Source organism: Quercus robur, chromosome 3 (assembly GCF_932294415.1).
Source record: "Quercus robur chromosome 3, dhQueRobu3.1, whole genome shotgun sequence".
NCBI lineage: Eukaryota > Viridiplantae > Streptophyta > Magnoliopsida > Fagales > Fagaceae > Quercus > Quercus robur.
In genome coordinates, this window is record NC_065536.1 from 14,395,238 (window position 1) to 14,416,374 (window position 21,137).

The 21,137-nt window shown below is 32.7% G+C and overlaps 3 protein-coding genes across 3 annotated transcripts in view; 2 read left to right on the plus strand and 1 right to left on the minus strand.

The window, feature by feature from the left end:
- Window positions 1–21,137, plus strand: part of LOC126717207 (disease resistance protein RPS2-like) — a 97,383-nt gene that overhangs the window by 43,911 nt on the left and 32,335 nt on the right. The window lies entirely within an intron of this gene.
- Window positions 1–21,137, minus strand: part of LOC126717206 (protein BONZAI 3-like) — a 106,714-nt gene that overhangs the window by 34,489 nt on the left and 51,088 nt on the right. The window lies entirely within an intron of this gene.
- Window positions 18,510–19,224, plus strand: LOC126719296 (protein ROH1-like). The gene has a single exon (XM_050421865.1). The coding sequence runs from the start codon at window positions 18,670–18,672 to the stop codon at window positions 19,222–19,224; it is 555 nt and encodes a 184-aa protein (XP_050277822.1). The 5' UTR covers window positions 18,510–18,669.

Here is a 21,137-nt window from a genome sequence, read left to right on the forward strand (position 1 = left end):
AACTAACAGCTACTATACAACCGACCGCGTTTGATTAAATGATGCATGCGTGGAAGGATAGAACGACACCGTTTGATCCTTTTCTCTAAAGGGTGGACCTGTGGAAATGGCATCGTTTGAGTGCTTGGAATTCTTACTATTAATTTAGATTTTAGACTTGTGAAAACGGCATCGTTTGAGTGCTTTGAATTCTTATTGTAAACACTATACCTTTTCAAATGGTTTCTTTTATTTGGTGAATCCAAATTTATAATTTGGGTATTCATAAAATTATATAAAAGATTATAATATTTCTTTGAGAATCCAAGAACTTAACTCAAGCACGTGGATTGCTCTCCCTGTCTCACTTATCCCAGCCAAAAGATGGAAAGCAAGGGAGAAAGGGGCTAGTGGAATGGGATGCAGGTTCCTAAAAAACAATTGATTGTTGTAATCTAGAATACACATTGTTTTAGATTTTTTTTTGTTAATTTGTTAGTATAACTTTATAAAAAACACTATACTCATAAAATAAATAAATAAAGTTCTAAAATTTTGTAAGAAATGGATCTATATCAAAAAACCAAAAAATGTAGTAACTACCAGTTTTTTTGGTCCAACCGGTGATGTCATAAATAACTTAATTAATATGAATTGTGTTGTGTTTAAATAATTATTATATCTATTGTATGAGTTCCCTTGATGGGAATTTTTTTTCAAAACCAGGCTTCTATTAATAAGTAAAGTAAAGTTCACTGTGGATATGCATTGGTGAATCAAATTAAGAAACTTTTCATTAAAACCAAACTTCGCCATGACATTCATGAGAAAGTCCCATGCTTTATTTTTATTACTATTATCATTATGCAATGTTCTAATGTTTTTGGCGTATGAAACAAATTAACTATATTTAAATGATATTTTCGACATAGCTATATCTTGATTATATATTCTTTTTCTTTTTTTTTGAGAAAAAGGTAAGCGAAATTTTATTAATAATATAACGAACTACAAAAAAAAAAAAAAAACAAAACAAAAACTAAACTCAAGAAAGATCCGATTGGAAAAAAACATCCACGTCCTTGGGTAAGTCTTCTACCCAAATCTCAAGACCTGCAGATAAAACTGCTTTTTTAGCTAAACAGTGAGCTAATCTATTCTCATCCCTCCTGACATGTTGGAACACACAACTTCGTAATACTCCACCAAGTCTTTTTGTCTCATCAATGATATGGCCAAACAGCAGAGGACAGGGGCCAACACGCAGCAAAGCCTGAATAACATTTAGGCAGTCACCTTCAACAATAATGTCAAACAAACTCATCTCCCTGGCGAAAATCACAGCCCTTCGAGCAGCCAAAGCTTCAGCCATCTCAGCTGACTGCACCTTGCTTAAATTCTGACACAGTGCCGTAATAGCTTACCCGGAATGATCTCGACAAACTACACCAATACCTGCTAAACCCGAATCCTCAAATTAAGCTGCATCAAAATTTATTTTGAAACGATCCTCAGGTGGAGGAGACCAGCGAACCACTGAATGAGGGATAGAGGCACCATGCTCCTCTAAATTCACGTTCCAAAATTCATCAACCATCCTTTGCGCATGTTCACCCAGCTTATGAAGTTGCCAAGATGGCTGACGTTCCCTCATACGGTTTCGACGCTGCCATAAACACCATGCCACAGTGACGAACAGAGCTACCTTCCTATTCAACTCTGTACTGAGGACTTCCTCCAATAATTCATAAAAGGTCCGAAACTTCTTATGAACCAAAGACCGAAAATCCTGGAGTGACATCCATACTGACCACACCTGATCACAGAGCCATAAGCAGTGCACAGTCAACTCCGTATGCTCACCACACCCATCACAAACCTCATCAATTGGGAAATGCCAAGCTTTTAAGTTTTGTTTCGTAGACAGAGAATCCTTTGCAGCGCGCCAAATAAAGTGCCGAATCTTATTAGGAACTCTCATCTTCCAAATTTTCTTCCACACCAACCCAGTGCTACCCGAAACTGATGAGCTCGACTGAAGAATAGATTCGGCAGATACTAGCATTCGGTAAGCACTCCTAACACTATAATCTGCATCACTGGTTAGAGGCCAAATCAGAGTGTCTTCTGCCCCATCCTCACAAACTTGAATCCTCCTCACCAAGTCTGCCTCCCACGGAATTAAACAGCTCTTAAGACGACCCGGGTCCCAAACTCTTGTATCAGGGACGAACAAATCACAAACTCGATGAACTGAAGGATCAGTTCTGGGAGAGATAATCTTATTGTGATTAAGGTCAGGTAGCCACCTATGTCGCCACACATCAATCAAATTTCCATCACTAACCCTCCAAATAGCCCCTTGTTCAATAACTCCACGTGCTTGAAGAATACTCCGCCAGGCATAAGAACATTTAGGATGAATCTCCACCTCAAGTATATTACCATGAGGTAAATACTTAGCACTAAAAACTTTAAAAAGAAGGGAGTCTCGATTATGGATAAGACACCATACCTGTTTTGCTAACAAAGCATTATTAAACTTCTGGAAATCCCGAAACCCCATCCCACCAATTGATTTTGGGGAACAAAGAGAGCTCCATTTTACCCAATGAATCTTCTTAGCATCCCCATTACCCCACCAAAATTTTCGAACCATGGCTTCAATATCTTTACACAGGCTAACTGGAAGCTTGAACACACTCATCGAATAAACCGGAATGGATTGGACCACTGCCTTAATCATAATCTCCCTACCAGCTTGAGACAACAACTTTTCCTTCCAACCTTGCATACAACACCATATTCTTTCTTTTATTTGAGTAAAGCACGCTGTTCTATTTCTTCTAATAAAAGAAGGTAAGCCCAAATATTTCTCATAATGCCTAATGGCTGGGACATCAAGGGCTACTTTTATGGCTTCCTGAATTACTTCATCTGTATTCCTGCTGAAACAAAGAGTAGTCTTTTCCTTATTAATCACTTGGCCTGACGCAGTCTCATAATAATCTAAGAGCTCTTGAATTTTATTGCACTCATCTAAGGTAGACCTGCAAAAGTAGTCTCATAATAATCTAAGAGCTTTTGACGCAATCTTTTTCTTATGTTGCTGTTTAATTCTTTTTTTTTTTAGTTTCTCCCATGTTTCTTTTACTTGATCATTGTTGTTTGGTTGCTTGGAAAAAGATCAATCATTGTGCGTGTGTGTGGCTAATTCATGTAATTGTAAAATTTCCTTTTGTGTTTGTATTTTTCAAAACCATCTCATTGAAAAGGAAGGTTTTAACAAGAATCTCTCTTTTCCTCTTTGTCCCCTATTCCCCCTTTGTGTGTGTGTGTGTGTTTGTTTCTCAAAAAAAAAAAAGAATGGGTAATTGTCCCACATTGCTTAAGAGAATGTGTTGTGTGTAGTATAACTTGTCCCACCCTCCCTTAAAAGTTACCATGGCTTTTGAGTGGAGTTGTGGTGTGCCTTTGTGTTAGAACCCTTTTCCCTCTCCTTTGTGTGTGTGTGTGTGTGTTTGTTTCTCAAAAAAAAAAAATATATATATATATATATATATATTTTCCATCTAAAACTTTTTTTTTTTTTTTTGAGAATGCATTTAAAACTTAATAGTAGGTATCAAACTGACACGATACTGAAAATGTTAGAAACCAATTTTTTTTTTTTGAAAAGGAAATCAAAATTTCATTAATCAATATGAGCAAAATCAAAAATACAAAGCTTCAAAAGCAAGGGGAGGAGAATCCTCAATCCGAAAAACATCCTCTGAATATGTTGCACATAGCGAGTTAAAGAATGAGCCACAGAATTAGCTTCACGTTTTACACTACTAATAGAAAACCTTGTTAACTTTACCAACAAAACTTGAATATCAATAAAAATATGCCCCAGCCGAGCCCCACTGAGATCCATTTTGGCAATGGACCCCATGATCATAGCATTGTCCTCTTCTATTCAGTGACGGAGCTATCATGGGGCTCCCGGGGGGGAGGGGGGCATCGCCCCCCTCAATTTTTGAAAAAATATAGAGCAGTATATAAATTTACACAAAATTTTAGTTCTTGACTCTTAGTATTTATTCTTGGACCCCCTCCCACAAAAGTTTTACAAATTGACAAATGAAAATGAAAAAAAAATTTATTGACCTTTCCTTTTGCCCAGTTGTTCCAAGAACACCAAGATAAACCTTTAGGTAAACCAAAATACCAACAAACAATTCACAAATCTAGATAATAATGAAAACCTTTAGACAAATCCAAATTATCAACAAACAAATAACATATCTGGTCTATGGCAACAACAAAATACTAATAAACAATTACAAATCACAAATCCCTAACCAAATAAATTACAAACGCTCCAGCCTTCTTCCTTGGGTCCATTGGTGACTCCACAATTGGCTAAGGTATGGTTTTTTTATCATTGTCTTCTCTAATCTGATCTTTTCCCCTCTCTCTCTCTCTCTCTCTCTCTCTCTTTGTGTGATTATTGTGTCTACTTTGATGACTTCTCTAAACTTCTCTCTATTTTATTACTGTAGTAGTATTTTTTAAGTTGTTGTGGGCTTTGTGACTTTTAGACTTGTCCTTATTTGTATATGTGATAAGCACTTAAAAAGGGAAATAAAATGATGCAAAAAAGTTTATTTGTGGCTGTTACTAATTGATGGAAAACGATTCTCAAAATAATAATAATAATAATAATAGTAATAATAATAATTTGATGAAAAACATTTATTATGTATTTATTTAGAATAAGTGTATAACTTGCCCCTTATCATTTATTTATTTATTTATTTTGAAAGAAAAGATAGACTTACCCCTTATCATTTGATTGCTTGAGAGTTGTCTTCATTATCATAGATTTTTGGATATGCAACTTTTGAAATATCTCTCTCCTCTTATGCTATTAATTAGCCAATATTTTAGTAGATATATTGATTTAGTAGTTGATATGGGTTTAAACTTTGAATTGTAGTTATTGATATATATATCATTATAAAAGGTTGGGTATAGAATAATATGAAAAGAATAAAGCCAAATTTTTATGTATTTATAATATTAAATACATAATTATAATAGTTATGATGTCACCATTTTGACTAAAAAAACCAAGAACTACTCACCAGAATAAATTCCTATAGTTACTATGACTTTAATTTGATTTGTAAATTATGGGAAAGTATAGTTTTTTTTCAAAAAAAAAAAAAAAATTGAAAAACCAATAATGATATTGTCACCTTGCCTTCTCTAGCATTCCCAATTTCTAAAATCCTCAAACAAAAGACTTTGGCCCGTCCCCCTAAGTTTGAGTCCTGGTCCCGTCCCTGCTTCTATTACAACATCGGTAATGCCCACCTCAATAGTAAACTGTATAGCCTTCCTACATGCGAGTAACTCAGCTTCACTGCTATCAACTGCCTTCGAACCACGGACAGAGAATGATGCCATCACATCAGCATTCTCATTGCGAATAACAGCCTTATACCCTGTGAATGGTGGGTCCGAAAACATGGCAGCATCCAAATCAAGTTTATAATGCCCAGCAAAAGGAGGCAATCACAACTAAAAAGTTAAAAATCAAATTAACATATGGTGTAATGGATAAGGATCAATTTTATAGTTTACCCAGATTATATGGTTGGAGCACAATTCAATATAATTTGTAGTACCTTTCCAAAAAAATATAATTTGTAGTATATTTAGAATCTCTTACCTGAGTAAATTCCTCAAAAATCACAAAATTTTGCTTTAGAATATCAACGGAACCGAACAAGAAAATGAACTCAAGTTGTGGATATCAATCTTTCAGAAAGCTCACTAAAATCAATGCAAGACAATGCAATTCCAACCACAACTACAGTAATCTCATATTTGACAATTTCCCCAAGGCCTTCTAATATTATGTCTTCCACAACTTCTTCATTTTTCCCCCTTCAAAAGCTTAAAATGTGGTACTTAGGTGCTTATGACTTGGACAACAAAACTATGATTGGGGAATTGAAGAATTTGAAAGTTCCTAACCTTGTAGGGTACCCCATAAAATAGTTACCATAAGAAATAGTGCAATTGAATCACCTTCTATTGTTGGATTTGAACCACTGCATCAAACTTGAAGTCACTCAACCCCATGACCTGATCAGTTAAACTTGAGTATTCTGAAATGAATGCCAAGATTTTTCTAGTCTCATGTTTCAAGTTCTTTTAATTCCACTATAGGACAGCCAATGGCTGGGGTTCTTTTGAGTTTTGATGCAGAATGTGGTGAGTGGGATATTATTCTTGTAATCTGAAGACACCTTAAAAGAGTATGTATTAAACACTTGAAATAATTGTGTTTCTTATATTTTACTTCTCTGCAGTTTGACAGTTTCATTGCTGATCGTATACCTTGCAACAATTGGAGGAACCTGTCTAGCTGTTATCCATGTGGAGTGCACAGGTACGTAGGAAGGAGCCTACTTACTCTCTTATTCTCTTATTGTATTATTTCAGCATAATTCTATCCTAAATTTTCATAGACTTCATATCTTCTTGCAGGTGTACAAGCTTGTTGTACTGTTGGTGTCGGTGTACTACTCCTTGACTACTTGGAGCCATTCAAGATAGTGTGACTAATTCTTTTTCTATGCATAGGGAATAGGCTTTAAAAAAATGTCGATGTATCTACTCTTTCTATACTACATAGTACATGGCTTTTATTTACTATAGTTCGTCTCTTTTCATTATGACTTTTTCCTTAATTGTTTTCTTCTTTTTAACAGTGGTTGTTGGACAACATACAAATACTTCTTATGGTGCTTCTTGCAGTGGTTTCGCTTTAATTTATTGGCGGGTTTCTTTAGCTTCGATGCCAAGCTATGTACATGTCTCACAAATACCATCAGCATGCAATCCTCTTTATGCCGATCACAACTTCAGCTTGATCTCTGAAGAAAAGTATTTACAAAAGAAATTCCTTGGAACAAAATCTAGTTCGCATTTGGATTTTACAAAATAAAAGAAGAGAATGAAATATGAAATCAGCTTGATTTTGAAGGTAGCTCAGAAACAAGTACCAATGGGATGAGTGCGGAAGGAAAGCCTTGATAAAGCAAATGGAAGATTTATTTTTGCAAATAAACCAAATCAAAGTATGGCTGAATTGCTGGCCAGAGAACTCCGAGGGACGATTGTTAAAAGAGAAGCTTTATTTGCTTTTACATATCATTAGAACTGTAATCTGTGTCTATGGCCCCTTGCGTACCAAAAGCTAAGTTGCATTGACACGGACACGGATATGGGGATATGACAATTTTTGAAAAATAAGGATATGACACGGCGTGGATATGACAATTAAATAAATAATTAATTAAATTTTATATTTAGGCATATTTTTTAATATTTTTAGACATAAAATACGTTTATGTCTAAAATTTATTATGTAAGAATTACAAATAAGTAAACTAACACCCAAAATAGTACAATTATACACATAAAATGTTTAGAGTACAAACCAAAAGTTTAAATAGGCTACATTCAACATCAAACTAAAAACATAAAAGGAAAACAAGCTTTAAACTTTTGGGATTAAAAAAAATTTTTAAAAATATATATATAATGAGAGTGGAATTAAAAAAAAAAAAAAACACATTATAACTTAAGTAACACTAACAGTACACAGCATATCTGAGAGAGAGAGAGAAGGGAAGAGATCGGACTCAGACCTGTCCATGCCAAGAAAGAGAGAAAGAGAGAGATTGGAAGGGAAAGAGGGCACGGCATCGACGATGACTATATATGGAGCTCGTCGACTTGTCGATCGGCCCGATCTAGCACCAGCGAGGGACAAAGGGCAGCGGGCAAAGGCTAGAGGGAGGGTTAAGCTGTGGGTTTCAACTTTCCTGGTGATGACTTCTCAAACTCTAAGCTTTTTTGTTTTAGGGTATATCACAAAATCAACAGTAATGATTTGTTCATCTGTCAAAATCTGTGATTTTTTTTTTTTCACTGCTAGCATGTCCACTATGTTGGAGTTGTGTTGGCGCCGTGTTGAAGAAGCGAAGAAGAAAAAAAAAAGACACCGCTCGGACACTAGAGTCCGGAGAGTCATTCTGGTATATTCATGTCCGACACCGGTACGTCGGCAAAAATGGCATGTCGGTGCAACCTAGACCAAAAGTTGTTGGTACGCAACAACTTTAATAATGCTAAGCAATTCGATCTGGACTCGGTGCTGCATCTGTAATAGGACATAAATATTTTTAAAATCTAAGCCCGGTAGGTGCAAGATCCCCAGTGCTGCATGGTGGACACGAAAAAGTAATATTTTTATATAATCAACTCTACAATATGAATTTTACGTATGAACAAGTTATGTATATCTGTTATCAGTGCAGAACCATAATTAACGACCTGTTTGGGTTGAGTGACTCACTTGAGTGGAAGAGAGATGAAGTAAAGTAGAGTCGGTAAAAATTGGCCATAACACATCGTAAATAAAAGAAAATTTTATATTTAAGGATATTTTGTAATGCTAAAGACAAAAATTTCACTAACTTTTTTGTTAAAGAATATGGGCTTATGATATTGGCCCAGAGGTTTTCTAATTGTAAAGCCCAGGTAGAATTATTTGGGCCTCTTGGAAGAATGTCATAAACCTATATTTTTAAACATTTTTCACAACTTGTTAGAGTTATTAGTTTTGATTAGAACTCATTATTAGACAATGTGCTTGTCTAATTCATGTGTGTAGGTTGAAAACTGAGAATTACATAACGTTAACCCAATCAATGAAATTTGGGGTTGAAGGAAATACAAACTTTATAATTTGGAATGTGTAACAAATTAAATAATATAATTTTAAAAGTAATAAATTAAATCTTGAGGTTTGAAAAGTTAACAAAATAAATTGGCTTAGATTAAATTTATTACACCTCTAAATTATGGGGTTTAAAATGTAATTTTCTCTTTCAGTTTTATATATAATTCTATAATATGAATTTTATATGAATTCATATTATATGAATTTTATAATATAAATTCTATATTTCCTTATCCATAAATTTTGTAATGAATGATTGAATTTTATTACATCACTAATAATTTAAGCAAATACTATATTAAAACAACGATAGTCAACATTTGTTTATATATTAACCTGGTAAAATTTTAATTCACTTAATTCAAAATAGATTAATAGGATTTCATAAATTTCAAGTTAGAGTCATCCTAAAAAGCTTAGAGGACTCCTAATTAAGTCCTAGCAAGTCTTTTTAAATAAATAATAATAAAAAAAGATTTATGCTTTTGAAGATTTTGACAATAAGCCTAGTTGATTCTTAACATTGGGAAGTAACATGAGCCCAACTGAAAGAAACTTGGGACTAAACATAACACATACCCTCTTAAATCTCGAATGCAAAAAAATATCTTATAAGATTGTTTCTTGTAATTTTCTTTCTCATAACTTGTAGGTATCATAGATGTGTGGGATCCATCAAATATGAGAAACATTCCATGAGGTAGTCTCAGGAAATTAATACTTCTCAAATTGAGGGAATTGTTGCGGTCCTTGTCCAAGCTGCCTCACCCTTCTCAAATACTTCTCAAATTGAGTTAAGTTTTAACTCCTATCCATGGCAAGGTGCCTCACCCTTCTCCCCTGTCCAGTGTGTGAACGAATTGATAAAAAGTCACAGGTCTTACCTCATAGAACTTTGATTGCCAAAGACATGCTCACTTTACTTTCTTGGAAAGTAGTCACTAAGAAAAATTTTATTTTGGTTTGACAATTGGCTTCCTTGTGGACTTGTAAGGAAAATTCTTGCGGGTCATCTTATTGAGTAGAAGTTCAATCTTAAGGTGGTGGACAATCTCTCCGCTCGTGAAAGTGGAATTTCAATTGTAGTAGGATTTCCTTTAAAATTCCTAACTATTACGAACAAGTAATCCAAGTCGTTAATTTGTTACAAATCCACCTTCCTGAGATAAAAAAATTTGGCAATTTTTTAGTCTAGGCTGCCTTTTGATTCCATAAATAAAATATAAAACAAAATCAAATATGAAAAATAACAATTTTGAATTATTAAAAAAAAAATTTAAGTACAAAAGTTGTATTTTAATATATATATATCATAATTAAAAAACCTATTTACAGTAATCTTATCGAACGCAAACGTAGGCTTTGATCGACATCCAATGCTCCAACCAAGAAAAATAGTGTACTTTTTAATGAAAATAATTCTGCCTCACTATCCAATATGGTGAAGAAAAGCAATGGAAAAGAAAGAAAGAGACAAGGAAAAAAAATTAATTTACTTTAATCAATCTGCACTGCACCCACTATCCAATATGGTGAGAAGAAAAGCAATGGGAAAGTAGGGAAAAAGGACAAGGAAAAGAAAAAGTGATCTTAATATCTATGTTGCACGTACACAGACATGAACACGACATGGATACGGACACGGACACGAAGATACGGTAATTTTTGAAAAATAAGGACACATCATGGTAGGGACATGGCGGTTAAATAATTAATTATATTTTATATTTTATATTTAGGCATATTTTTAAATATTTTTAGACATAAAATATGTTTATGTCTAGAATTTAAATTATGTAAGAACTACAAATATGTAAACTAACACCTAAAGTAGTACAATAATACACAATATTTAACTTTGATAAATAAATAAAACTATAGCAAGACACACAAAAACAAAAATCACTAAATTCATAATAAATGTTATAATTTATAAGGCAAAACAAAAGGCTGAGTAAAGAAATACATTAATTGTGAGAGTGAGATTAAAAAAAAAACGCGTTATAACTATAAGTGAGTAACAGTACTGAGTACACCCATTACCATTCAGTCACCAAAATTAATATCCGAAGGAAAGAAAAAAAAAAAAACAGAGAGAGGAGGACAAGGAGGTCGGACCTGTTGTCCATGCCGAAAGCGAGAGAGATCGCTAGAAGGGATAGGGCACGGTGTCACTCGACGTCTATGGAGCTCACCAATCGGCCCGATCTAACTCCGACGAGGGACAGAGGGCAGTGGCAGAGGTCAGAGGGAGGGTGGGTTGAGAACTTGAGACGTGGGTTTCTCAAAATGACTTCTCAGACCCAAAATCTGTGATTTTTTTTTCTTCACTGCTGGCATGTCAGACGCGTCAGAGCCGCGTCGGAGCCGTGTTGGCGCGTGTCCGAGAAATGAAAAAAAGAAAAGAAAAAGAGGTGTCCGACACCGACACGACACCAAAAATGGCGTGTCCGTGCAACCTTGCTTAATATGTTGCTTAAAATATTTAATTCTACGACTTCGTGAAACTTAAGATGTCCGGAAAACTATTGCACCAATCATTTGAGATTTTCCAATTTAAATTGGAAGCATGGTATAAATCTCACATATATAGTTGTATACTCAATCTTTGGAGTTATAAGTTTTTTTTTTTTTTTAAATGAAAATACTAATTATTTTAACGTATACATACCAGAAAAGAGGAGAAGGTCTTAAAGAAATTGACAGTGGTATATATCCAAAAAGACCTAACTCCTAGATACACTCAGGAACAAACCCAGGTGGGGGCCCAAGGGGGCTCGCCCTAGGTCCAAATTTTTTTTTTTTTTTTTAGTTATAATATTTTTCATTTTTGTAGTTAGGCCTCCTTCCAAAACTTTAGACTCCCTTTGTCCACAATAAGTCTAACTTCCTTCCAAAACCTTAGGCCCCCTTTATCCACAATAAGTCTAACTAGCCTCACCCAAATAACAACTATTTAACCAAATAACTTCACAAAAAAATAAAAATATTTACAAGGGTAATTGTATTTTAGCAAAAAAAAAACTATTTTACCACCAAAGAACCAAAAAATTATGTGTTATTGGAGAAGCTAAAACTAATTTTTTTTGCAACTACAGAAACTGGTATAAATAGCAATTGACTGTAACAAGTTGTTAAAAATAAAATACAATATTTTATTAAGATTATATCTTTTCCTTCAATAAAAAAACTCAAATTCTCTCGCTTCTTTTATTATTTTAATGAATAGTTTATATTATTTTAAATGAAGTTATAAAAAAAAAAGAAAAAAAAAGAAGGAACATTTGATATTGGGTGTATTGTAAAGTAAGATAGTAAAATAGATAAAACAACTTTTTTCAGTGCTAAAAGCTAAAATTTTTAGCATCATCAAGGTGAATGCTCTAATTTCAACAAAAAAAAAAAAATCCTAGACAACCTAGTATTAAAAAAAGACATTATTTTATTTTTATTTGTCTTGTTGATAAATGATTGCATCTTAATATATTTAAAAACAACGATTTTGAATACTTATAGTTTTTTAATACTATATGGAAGCTTATTTGGATTTTTTTTTTATACTCCGGCTCCTGCTAGCTTCAAATCCTGGATCCGTCCTTGAATACACTCATACGCAGTATAGACTTTAAAATTCTTTAATTCACACTCATTGTTTAATGTGAGATTAACCCACTGTTTTTTTTTTTTTTTTTGAGAATACTAAATATTTTAACACACACAGGATTTTGAGTTATATGTGATTATATGCCCAATACATACTTTTTGACAAGATATACATGTAAAATTTAACTTGAATGCATTAATTTATCAATATAGTATTAGATGAAAAAAAAAAAAATCTTTGGAGACGTTCAAATAATGCCAATGACAAAAATATTATTATTATGAGTTATGATATCAATAATAATTAATATTAATCTAGTCGCATTGATCCTTAAATTTTACAACTTTTGTATGGTAGAGACTAAAGATCATATATTATTTTGTTTTTCAAATTAAGGTGAGAATGATGTGATCACATTCATGAATAGGATTGTGAATAATTAATTTTGACTCAAATGACATTTAAATAGGATTGTGGATTCAAATAGACATTTTATGCATATGTACTTTACCAAATAAAAAAGAAATAAGAAAATCCTAACTTTGTCTTCACCCATTCGATTGAAATCTCAAATTTTCATTATTAGTTACATGTTTCATTAATATCATGATCTTTACCTTTCTTTTTTTTTTCTTTTTTTTTTTTATCGTAAAATGTCATAATTTATTTGACCTAATTCATTGGTACCCAATTATTTTGGTCAAATTTCGTAATGCTATAAACAAACATTTTCACAATTTTTTTAATTAAAGAATATGGGCTTAAGATATTGGCCCAGATGTTAAATTACATTTGTAAATAGGATTGTGGATTCAATTCCTGCCTACACCAAAAACTGATTGGTGTCTTGTTCTGATGATAAAGAGTTATCATCAAGAGCGAACACCATAGGTTGAAACTCTCTCTCAAAAAAAAAAAAAAAAAAAAAGATAGTTTATGCATATATTGAAACTCTCTAAAAAAAAAAATAGACATTTTATGCATATGTACTTTACCCAAAAAAAGAAGAAGAAAAACCTAACTTTATCTTCACCCTGACCCAAATTTATAATTTATAATGTGTAAATAAAAACTCTATAATTTAGAATGTGTAACAAATTAAATCATATAATTTTAAAAGAAATAAATTAAATCTTGAGATTTGAAAAGTTAACAAAATATATCCTGATCCAAATTAAACCCCACAGACAACATTATTCTTATTAAATTGGCTGAGATTTAATTTAAAATGTAATTTTTATTTTATTTTTATATAATTAATTATATAATATGAATTTTACGTGGGAACCAATTCTCTCTCTCTCTCTCTCTCTCTCTCTCTCTCTCTCTCTCTCTCTCTCTCTCTCTCTCTCTCTCTCTCTCTCTCTCTCTCTCTCTCTCTATATATATATATATATATAGGAGTGGCAAAATTGCCCGACTCGTGGGACCCAACCCGACCCGTATATTGCCCAAACCTGATCCGTATATATATATATATATATATATATAAAATATTAAATAATTAAAAAAATCTTAACTATAAATATCTAACTTTCTAATTCTAACCCTAATCACTCTCCCTCACTCTCACTATCACTCTCTCAGTTGCCCTCCCTCTCCCTCTCACCCTCACCCTCACTCTCTCAGCCGCCATACCTTCCTCCACCTCGTTGGTCCCTCACCTTGCAGCTTCATCCTTGCCAGTCCCTTAACCTGAATCATATATATATATATATATATATATCAAAAATTTTATCCATATATTTTGTAACGAGTAGATTGAATTTTATTGAATCATTATTAATTTAAACATATATTAAAACAATGATAGTTAATGTTTTTTTATATTTTAATAGCCTGGTAAAATTTAATTCACTTCGAAATGGATGGATAGGATTTTATAAATTTCAAGTCAGAGTCATGCTAAAAACTTTAGAGGACTCTAATTAAGTCCTAGCAAGTCTTTTTTTTTTTTTTTTTTTTAAAAAAAAAAAAAAAAAAAAAAAAAAAAAAAAAAAAAAAAAAAAAAAAAAGATCTATGCCTTTGAAGATTTTGACAATTGGGCTTAGTTGATTCTAAACTTTGGGAAGTAACATGAGCCCAACAAAAAGAATTTTGGGATTAAACAAAACATACACACTCTCAAGTCTTGAATGTGAAAAATTAACTTATAAGTTTGTCTCATGTAATGTTCCTTCTTGAGACCACAAATGTGTGAGATCTATCAAATATGAGAGAAGCATTCCATGAGACAGATGATGGTACCACAAATGTGTGAGATCTATCAAATATGAGAGAAGCATTCCATGAGACAGATGAGAGACTTCTCCTTAAATGGAGTGCATAGTTGCAGCCCATGTCCAAGTTTTAACTCCGGCCATGGCATGGGCCTCATTCTTATTAAATATGTTTTCCTGACAATACCTATGTATTTAGAACAAAGCACCCTTCTATCTAGTCCAGTGTGTGAATGGATTGATCAAAAGTCACAGGTCTTCCCTCTACGGGGACTATGATTGCCAAAGACACACTCCCTTTACTTTCCTGGAAAATAGTCACTAAAGAAAATTTTTATTTTGGTTTGAAAACCAGCTTCCTTGTGGATTTTTCAGGAAAATTCTTGCGGGTCTTCTTACTGAGTTAGAGTTCAATCTTAAGGAGGTGGACAATCTCTCCGCTCGAGAAAGTAGGATTTTTTTATTCTCGAATAAAAAAACAAGTAATCCAAGTCACTCATTTGTCACAAATCCATCTTCCCAGAATAAACAATTTTGTCCCTCCAACTCGGGCAATTTATAAGTCTAGGCTGCCTTTTCGATTCCTTAAATAAAATAACTACAATGATAAGTGTTACCAAATTTCAAATGAAAAATCGACAATATGACCAATATGAAGCAAAATCAAACATGAAGAATAAAAATTATGAAACAAAATCAAACATGAAAGAATAAAAATTTTGAAATACAAAAGACCAAAATAAAAGTAACAAAAACTTTATGTACAAAAGTTAGCATCAGTTTACTTTAATCAACTCGATAATTCAGTTTACTTTAATGAATACGGTGAAGAAATCAAGAAAAGCAAAGGGAAAAGAATATTGGAAAAAGATTAAAGAATAGACAAGAAAATAGTTTATTTTAATCAATTCGATAATTCTGACTCCCACTATCCAATATGGTGAAGAAAAGCAATGGATAAGACAAGGAAAAAAGCCTTTAAGAGAAAGTTACAAGCTACTTATCTTTCATAGCTGCTGTCCCACTCCCACTCCCATAGTCCCTCATCGTTAACCGCACCTCACCTGTGCATGGGTGGGAACCGGTCTACACAAGGTACGGTACAAAATATCGGTTTAGTGCAATTAGTTCAATTAATTCCTTATTTTCCTCAGGAACCAAACACAATGCAATTAACAACCTCAAACCACATCATACTTATTAAAAAGACTCAAATATGCCACAAACAAAAAAAAAATTCAAAAGAAAACAAATTCACAATCTCTCTTAAACATACCCCATTTCAAATCACAAAAACCCAAATAAAAAAACTAAACCAAACCATAAAAGATCAAACAAAACCATTGAAAATAAGTTGCATAAACAAACCTAGTATAAAGCATTACATTTGCAAGGAAGAGCATCCAAAGTCAGAACCATCACTAGAAACTCTTAAGAATATTGTAACAAAGAGGATAAAGGGTGAAACTCCTAGAAACGTGGCATCAAGCACTAGATTGCCGTGGCAGCAAGAAGCGGAGGTTGAGGGGAGAGAGAGAAGAGAGATGAAGACCTTTGTTGCTAACTTGTTGGGACCGGAAGAGGAAGACTAACGAGAGTGAGAGACATAGAAAGGGGAGGGTAATCCTAGGGTTGTAAATTAAAACACAAAAAAACATATATATTTTTTAATCTTATGATAAAACTTCATCGTTTTGGAGTTGATATTAAAATTTAATATTAGGTCCTAAAATGGCGTTGTTTTAGTGTCAGATTATATATATATATATATACACACACACACACATAAAAGAAGGATTTTGCTAATGTGTGCTCTAAGGACAAACAATAATTTTCATTTTTGGAAAAAAATTTCTCTGGAATTGAAAAAGTATTGACAATTTTTTTAATTTTCTAGAAAATGTTTCCAAAAATGGATGGCTTAATGTGTGCTCTTAGGGCATATATTAACCGAACCCATAAAAGAAAACTTATCATTGTCCTTAACCCATTAGCGCCGTTTTCTTCTTCTTCTTCCTTGCATTTGCTTTCATGTCTTCTCTAGGTTTTCTTCAATCTACTAAAAAATAAAAATATAAAACTATATACATGGATACATATATGTTAAATTATAGTGTGTATATATGGGCCCATTTGGTAGCAATGTTTAAGTTTTGTTGTTTAGTTTTTAGTGTTGTGGAAATACATGTTTGAATGTTATAGAAATACGTGTCAAAAATGTTATTGTTATTTAAAAACTAAAAACTTTTTGTTTAAAAACCACTACCAAACAGGCTCTATATATGCCTATGTGGTGTGGTTTCTCGTTGGAGTGCAAAATAACCACTACTCGCCATACCGGACATCTTCGGTTTGCCCAGATCACCGCCAACCACCACGCCAAACACTTACGGTAGGCTTGGAAACAGTCAGATCGGTTCAACTCAGCCGGTTCTATAGCTAAGATGATGTTTTCGGTTTTTAATGATTTATCTTTTTCTTCTATTAACTGTATAAAAAGCGGCTATGCCACTACAGTATTTTGCCACTGTTTATACAACGTTTTTCACTGTTCATCTACAGTGCAATTTTGGTGAGGCACTTTATTATTATTTTTTTTAAGTTTTCAACAGTAGCTACAATACCAGGCGGCACTGTAGCTACAGTAGTTACAGTTTTTTTTTTTTTGGGTCTTTAGTTTGTACTTTTTTTTTCTTTTATATATATTGTTATTTTGACACAACAAATTTCACAATATTTTTACAATTATTAAGGTGTCAATTTCTTATAAGTCAAAATAAAATAATAAAATATGAAAATGTGACCAACCATAACTAAAAATAAATGTTTTGTGAAAATATTATGACACTTGTTAGGTGAATGTGTAAAAGCTACCGTACTTTTGGTTTGTTTGATATGTACTTTTTTTTTTTTTTCAATCATCGATTTGTGCTCTTTTTTCTTATATATAAAAGTTTGAATGCGTGTGTAGTGTTTTTACACTGTACATTCAGTGTTTTTGTGCTGTACATCTACAGTGCCATTTTGTTGAGCCATTGTCTTTTTTTTTTTTTTTTTTTTTTTTTTTAAGTTTTGAACAGTAGCTACAATACCAAGTTGGATTAATCAACTTTGTTGAGCCAAAATTCATTATTCCACATACAATTTTTTTGGGTTGACTTTTTATATTTTTTTTCCTTTACGCACTATTTTAAATAAAAATACCTAGTTTTGCACACAAAAACAAAAACAAAAACAAAAACTTAGGAAAAAAACATTTTTCATCATTTATGTTTGGGGTAGTTTATAATTCTTCCTTAAACTTTAAAATCCTGCAATTTTTCCTTTAATATTTTGGAAAATAGCGAATATATCATATTGTTATTCTCTCAGTTAAACCTTAATGAAAACTTATGATTCTTAAAATATTTTATTGTGTAATGTCTAAATTACTCCAGTTAAATTTTAACATTCTAAAAATTTTCTTTACATATTTTGAGTTTTAAATAATAAAAATAATTATATGTTAAATAGCTATCCTAACTTTGTGGTTGATCAAAATTTTTAAACGAATGAGGTTAATTTTTTACGACATAATTATCAAAATTCTTAAAATTAATGTATCTTTTAATTAATGTAAATCTATATATTTTAAAAATCAAATAATTTATATATTTATTTTATAGGGATAATTACAGCAAACCCACCTGAGATTTGGCCCGTTTACACTTTACCTACCCGTGGTTTAAAACTTATCACTTTGCCCACCTGAGGTGCCTTCCGTTAGAGATCTGTTACCCACCTCTCCCTTTGCCGTTAGAAAAACACATTTTTAGAGAAAAACAAACATAACAAAGATCAAAAAGTTAGGGTTTTTTTTTGCTTAAGAACTTCGCCTTAAAACTGCATAACTCAAACCCTCTCTCTGACTTGTTCTTCCTCAATCTCCGTTTCAGATTTTTTGCCTTCTCTCAGTTCCTCTTTTCTCTCTTCCTCTCTCACTTTTAAGCCAAAGAAAACGATTTTATTATTCCACTCTGTCACTTTCTTCATCCAAAATTTTTATTTTCCATCAGCAATGCCTGCAACAGATAATCAAGGTTCATTTCTGAATCGAATCAGTATCCGTCGAAACCAAGTGGTTTCGATGGATGGTAACCATGAACAAGAGCTGGAGGACCTCGAGCTTTTTCAGAAACATGTGGCGAATAGGTTCGCCGATCTGTTGTCTCAATCCGAGGACACTTTAGGTGATGGGCTCCTATCCATCTCGTGGCTACGCAAACTCCTCGACGTGTTTCTGTGCTGCGAGGCTGAGTACAAGGCCATTTTGTTATTGGGTCGGGACCCTTCTCAGATTTCGAAGCCCCCACTTGATAAACTCGTCCCTGAGTTCCACGATCGAGTGGTGAAAGCTCTCGATATTTGTAATGCTGTGTCTCATGCTGTCGAGACCGTGAGGAATTACCAGAAGCTGGCTGAGATTGCTGTGGCCGCGTTGGAGCAGAGGCCAATTGGAGATGGACAGGTTCGTCGAGCGAAGAAGGCTTTGAATTCTCTGATGATATTGCTCGAAGAAAAAGAGGGCAGCAACCATAAATGGACGAAGTTCTTAAGCAATAAAAAACCCTAACTTTTTGATCTTTGTTATGTTTGTTTTTCTCTAAAAATGTGTTTTTCTAACGGCAAAGGGAGAGGTGAGTAACAGATCTCTAACGGAAGGCACCTCAAGTGGGCAAAGTGATAAGTTTTAAACCATGGATAGGTAAAGTGTAAACGGTCCAAATCTCAGGTTGGTATGCTATAATTATCCCTATTTTATAATACAAATAAAATCTAGAATTGACTCTAATAACTACCGTATTTTTTGATAAGACAAATACGAGCACGTACTTGCTCTAACTAGTATTTAATAATTTTCTCTCGTTCGCGTTGTCTTGTCCCATCACTTTTTGGCGTTTTCCTGGTAAGAATTCAAAAGATTCGTTTTACGTACAATGTGGATCCAGAATTTTCAAAAAGTAAAACAATAATAATTGTAAGGAGATGCTTCGCAGTCCCACAGACTGCAACAAACTTTTTCGTACAACATTTATTGGTGGCCCATATAATAATAAGGCAAATATTAACAAACCAAACGCGTTTTCCTAATCGTAACACAAACTAAGGTCGGTACTATTTAAAAAATATATATTGGTAAAAAATATGTAAAAATATGTATAATATTATTTAAAAATTAAAAATATATTGTTAAATTACTTTATCAAAAGTGACCTAAATCTACCCTTTGATATTATTTGATATCAAATACTTTTTCCTATTATGAATAAATATGGTAATGGAAAAAGACTTCCATCCTTAATTTTTTGTTTATTTATTTATTGTTCACATAAGTGTTTAGACCTCTTTTTTTTTTTTTTTTTTTGCTAAAAGTGTTTAGACCTCTTTGATACTTTACTTCTCTTCCATATGTATATAATCTTCCGTCAGAAATATATTAGGTAATTATAACAATGAATCTCTTATGAATGATCCTGATATGCTCTAAAAATATTTAAATCTAGGACTTCATAAATCTCAAGAGGCCTGGAAAACTTCTGCACCAATTCTTTGAGATTTTCCAGCTTAAATTGGAAGTATAGTATTAGTAGTATAAATCTCACATATGTAACTGTATATTCAATCTTTTTAAATTATATGTGATTATGCTCCCATACATACTTTTTGTCAAGATAGAAACGTAAACTTTAAGTGTGCGTTTGGAAAGTCGCGGGCACCATTATGTGCTGGTGGTACCCACAGGCGATGTATCTGTGGGGTGTGGTCGGCTGTGATAACACACGTGAGCCACCCTTTTTGAGAAGGGAGGTTTCTCAAAAAAAAAAAAAAGTGTGCGTTTGGAAAGAGATTAAAAATGAAAATTATTTTACTATTCAGCTTATTTTTGCTATTATTTATAGATCTCATTGTACTTTTTAGTATTGTTTATAGGTACCATTATACTATTTCAACTAACTTTTACCTTTATTTACAGTATTTTTAGTAATGATTTTTCAATTTTAACAAAATAAACAATATCTAAACACATCCTAACTTGAATATATTAATTTATTTATATAGTACTAGGTGAAATAAACCTTGGAGACGTTCAATGCCAACTAGAAAAAAGTTAGTATTATGAGTTATGACGTCAATAATATTATCAATCTAGCCACAGCGTCCCTCACTGACTTTTAAATTTTACAACTTTTGTTTCTTAAATTAAGGTGGGAATAATGTGAACACCAACGCTACTCTTTGTAGTGAGTTAATTTATTTTTTGTACACACCTAGACGTGCAATGAAATATTTTATTTTGAGCTGATGAGTTCTAGTTAGTCCTATTTGTAAAATATCTTATTTTAAAATAAAATATTTATAATTTAAATTTACCTATATCAAAAATTAATTAGTATTTTGTCAAGATAATAAAATATAATGAACAAAGTTTCTCTCCAAACTAGTTTGGAGAGAAACTCTTCAAACTTCTCTTATATCTCTTTTTTT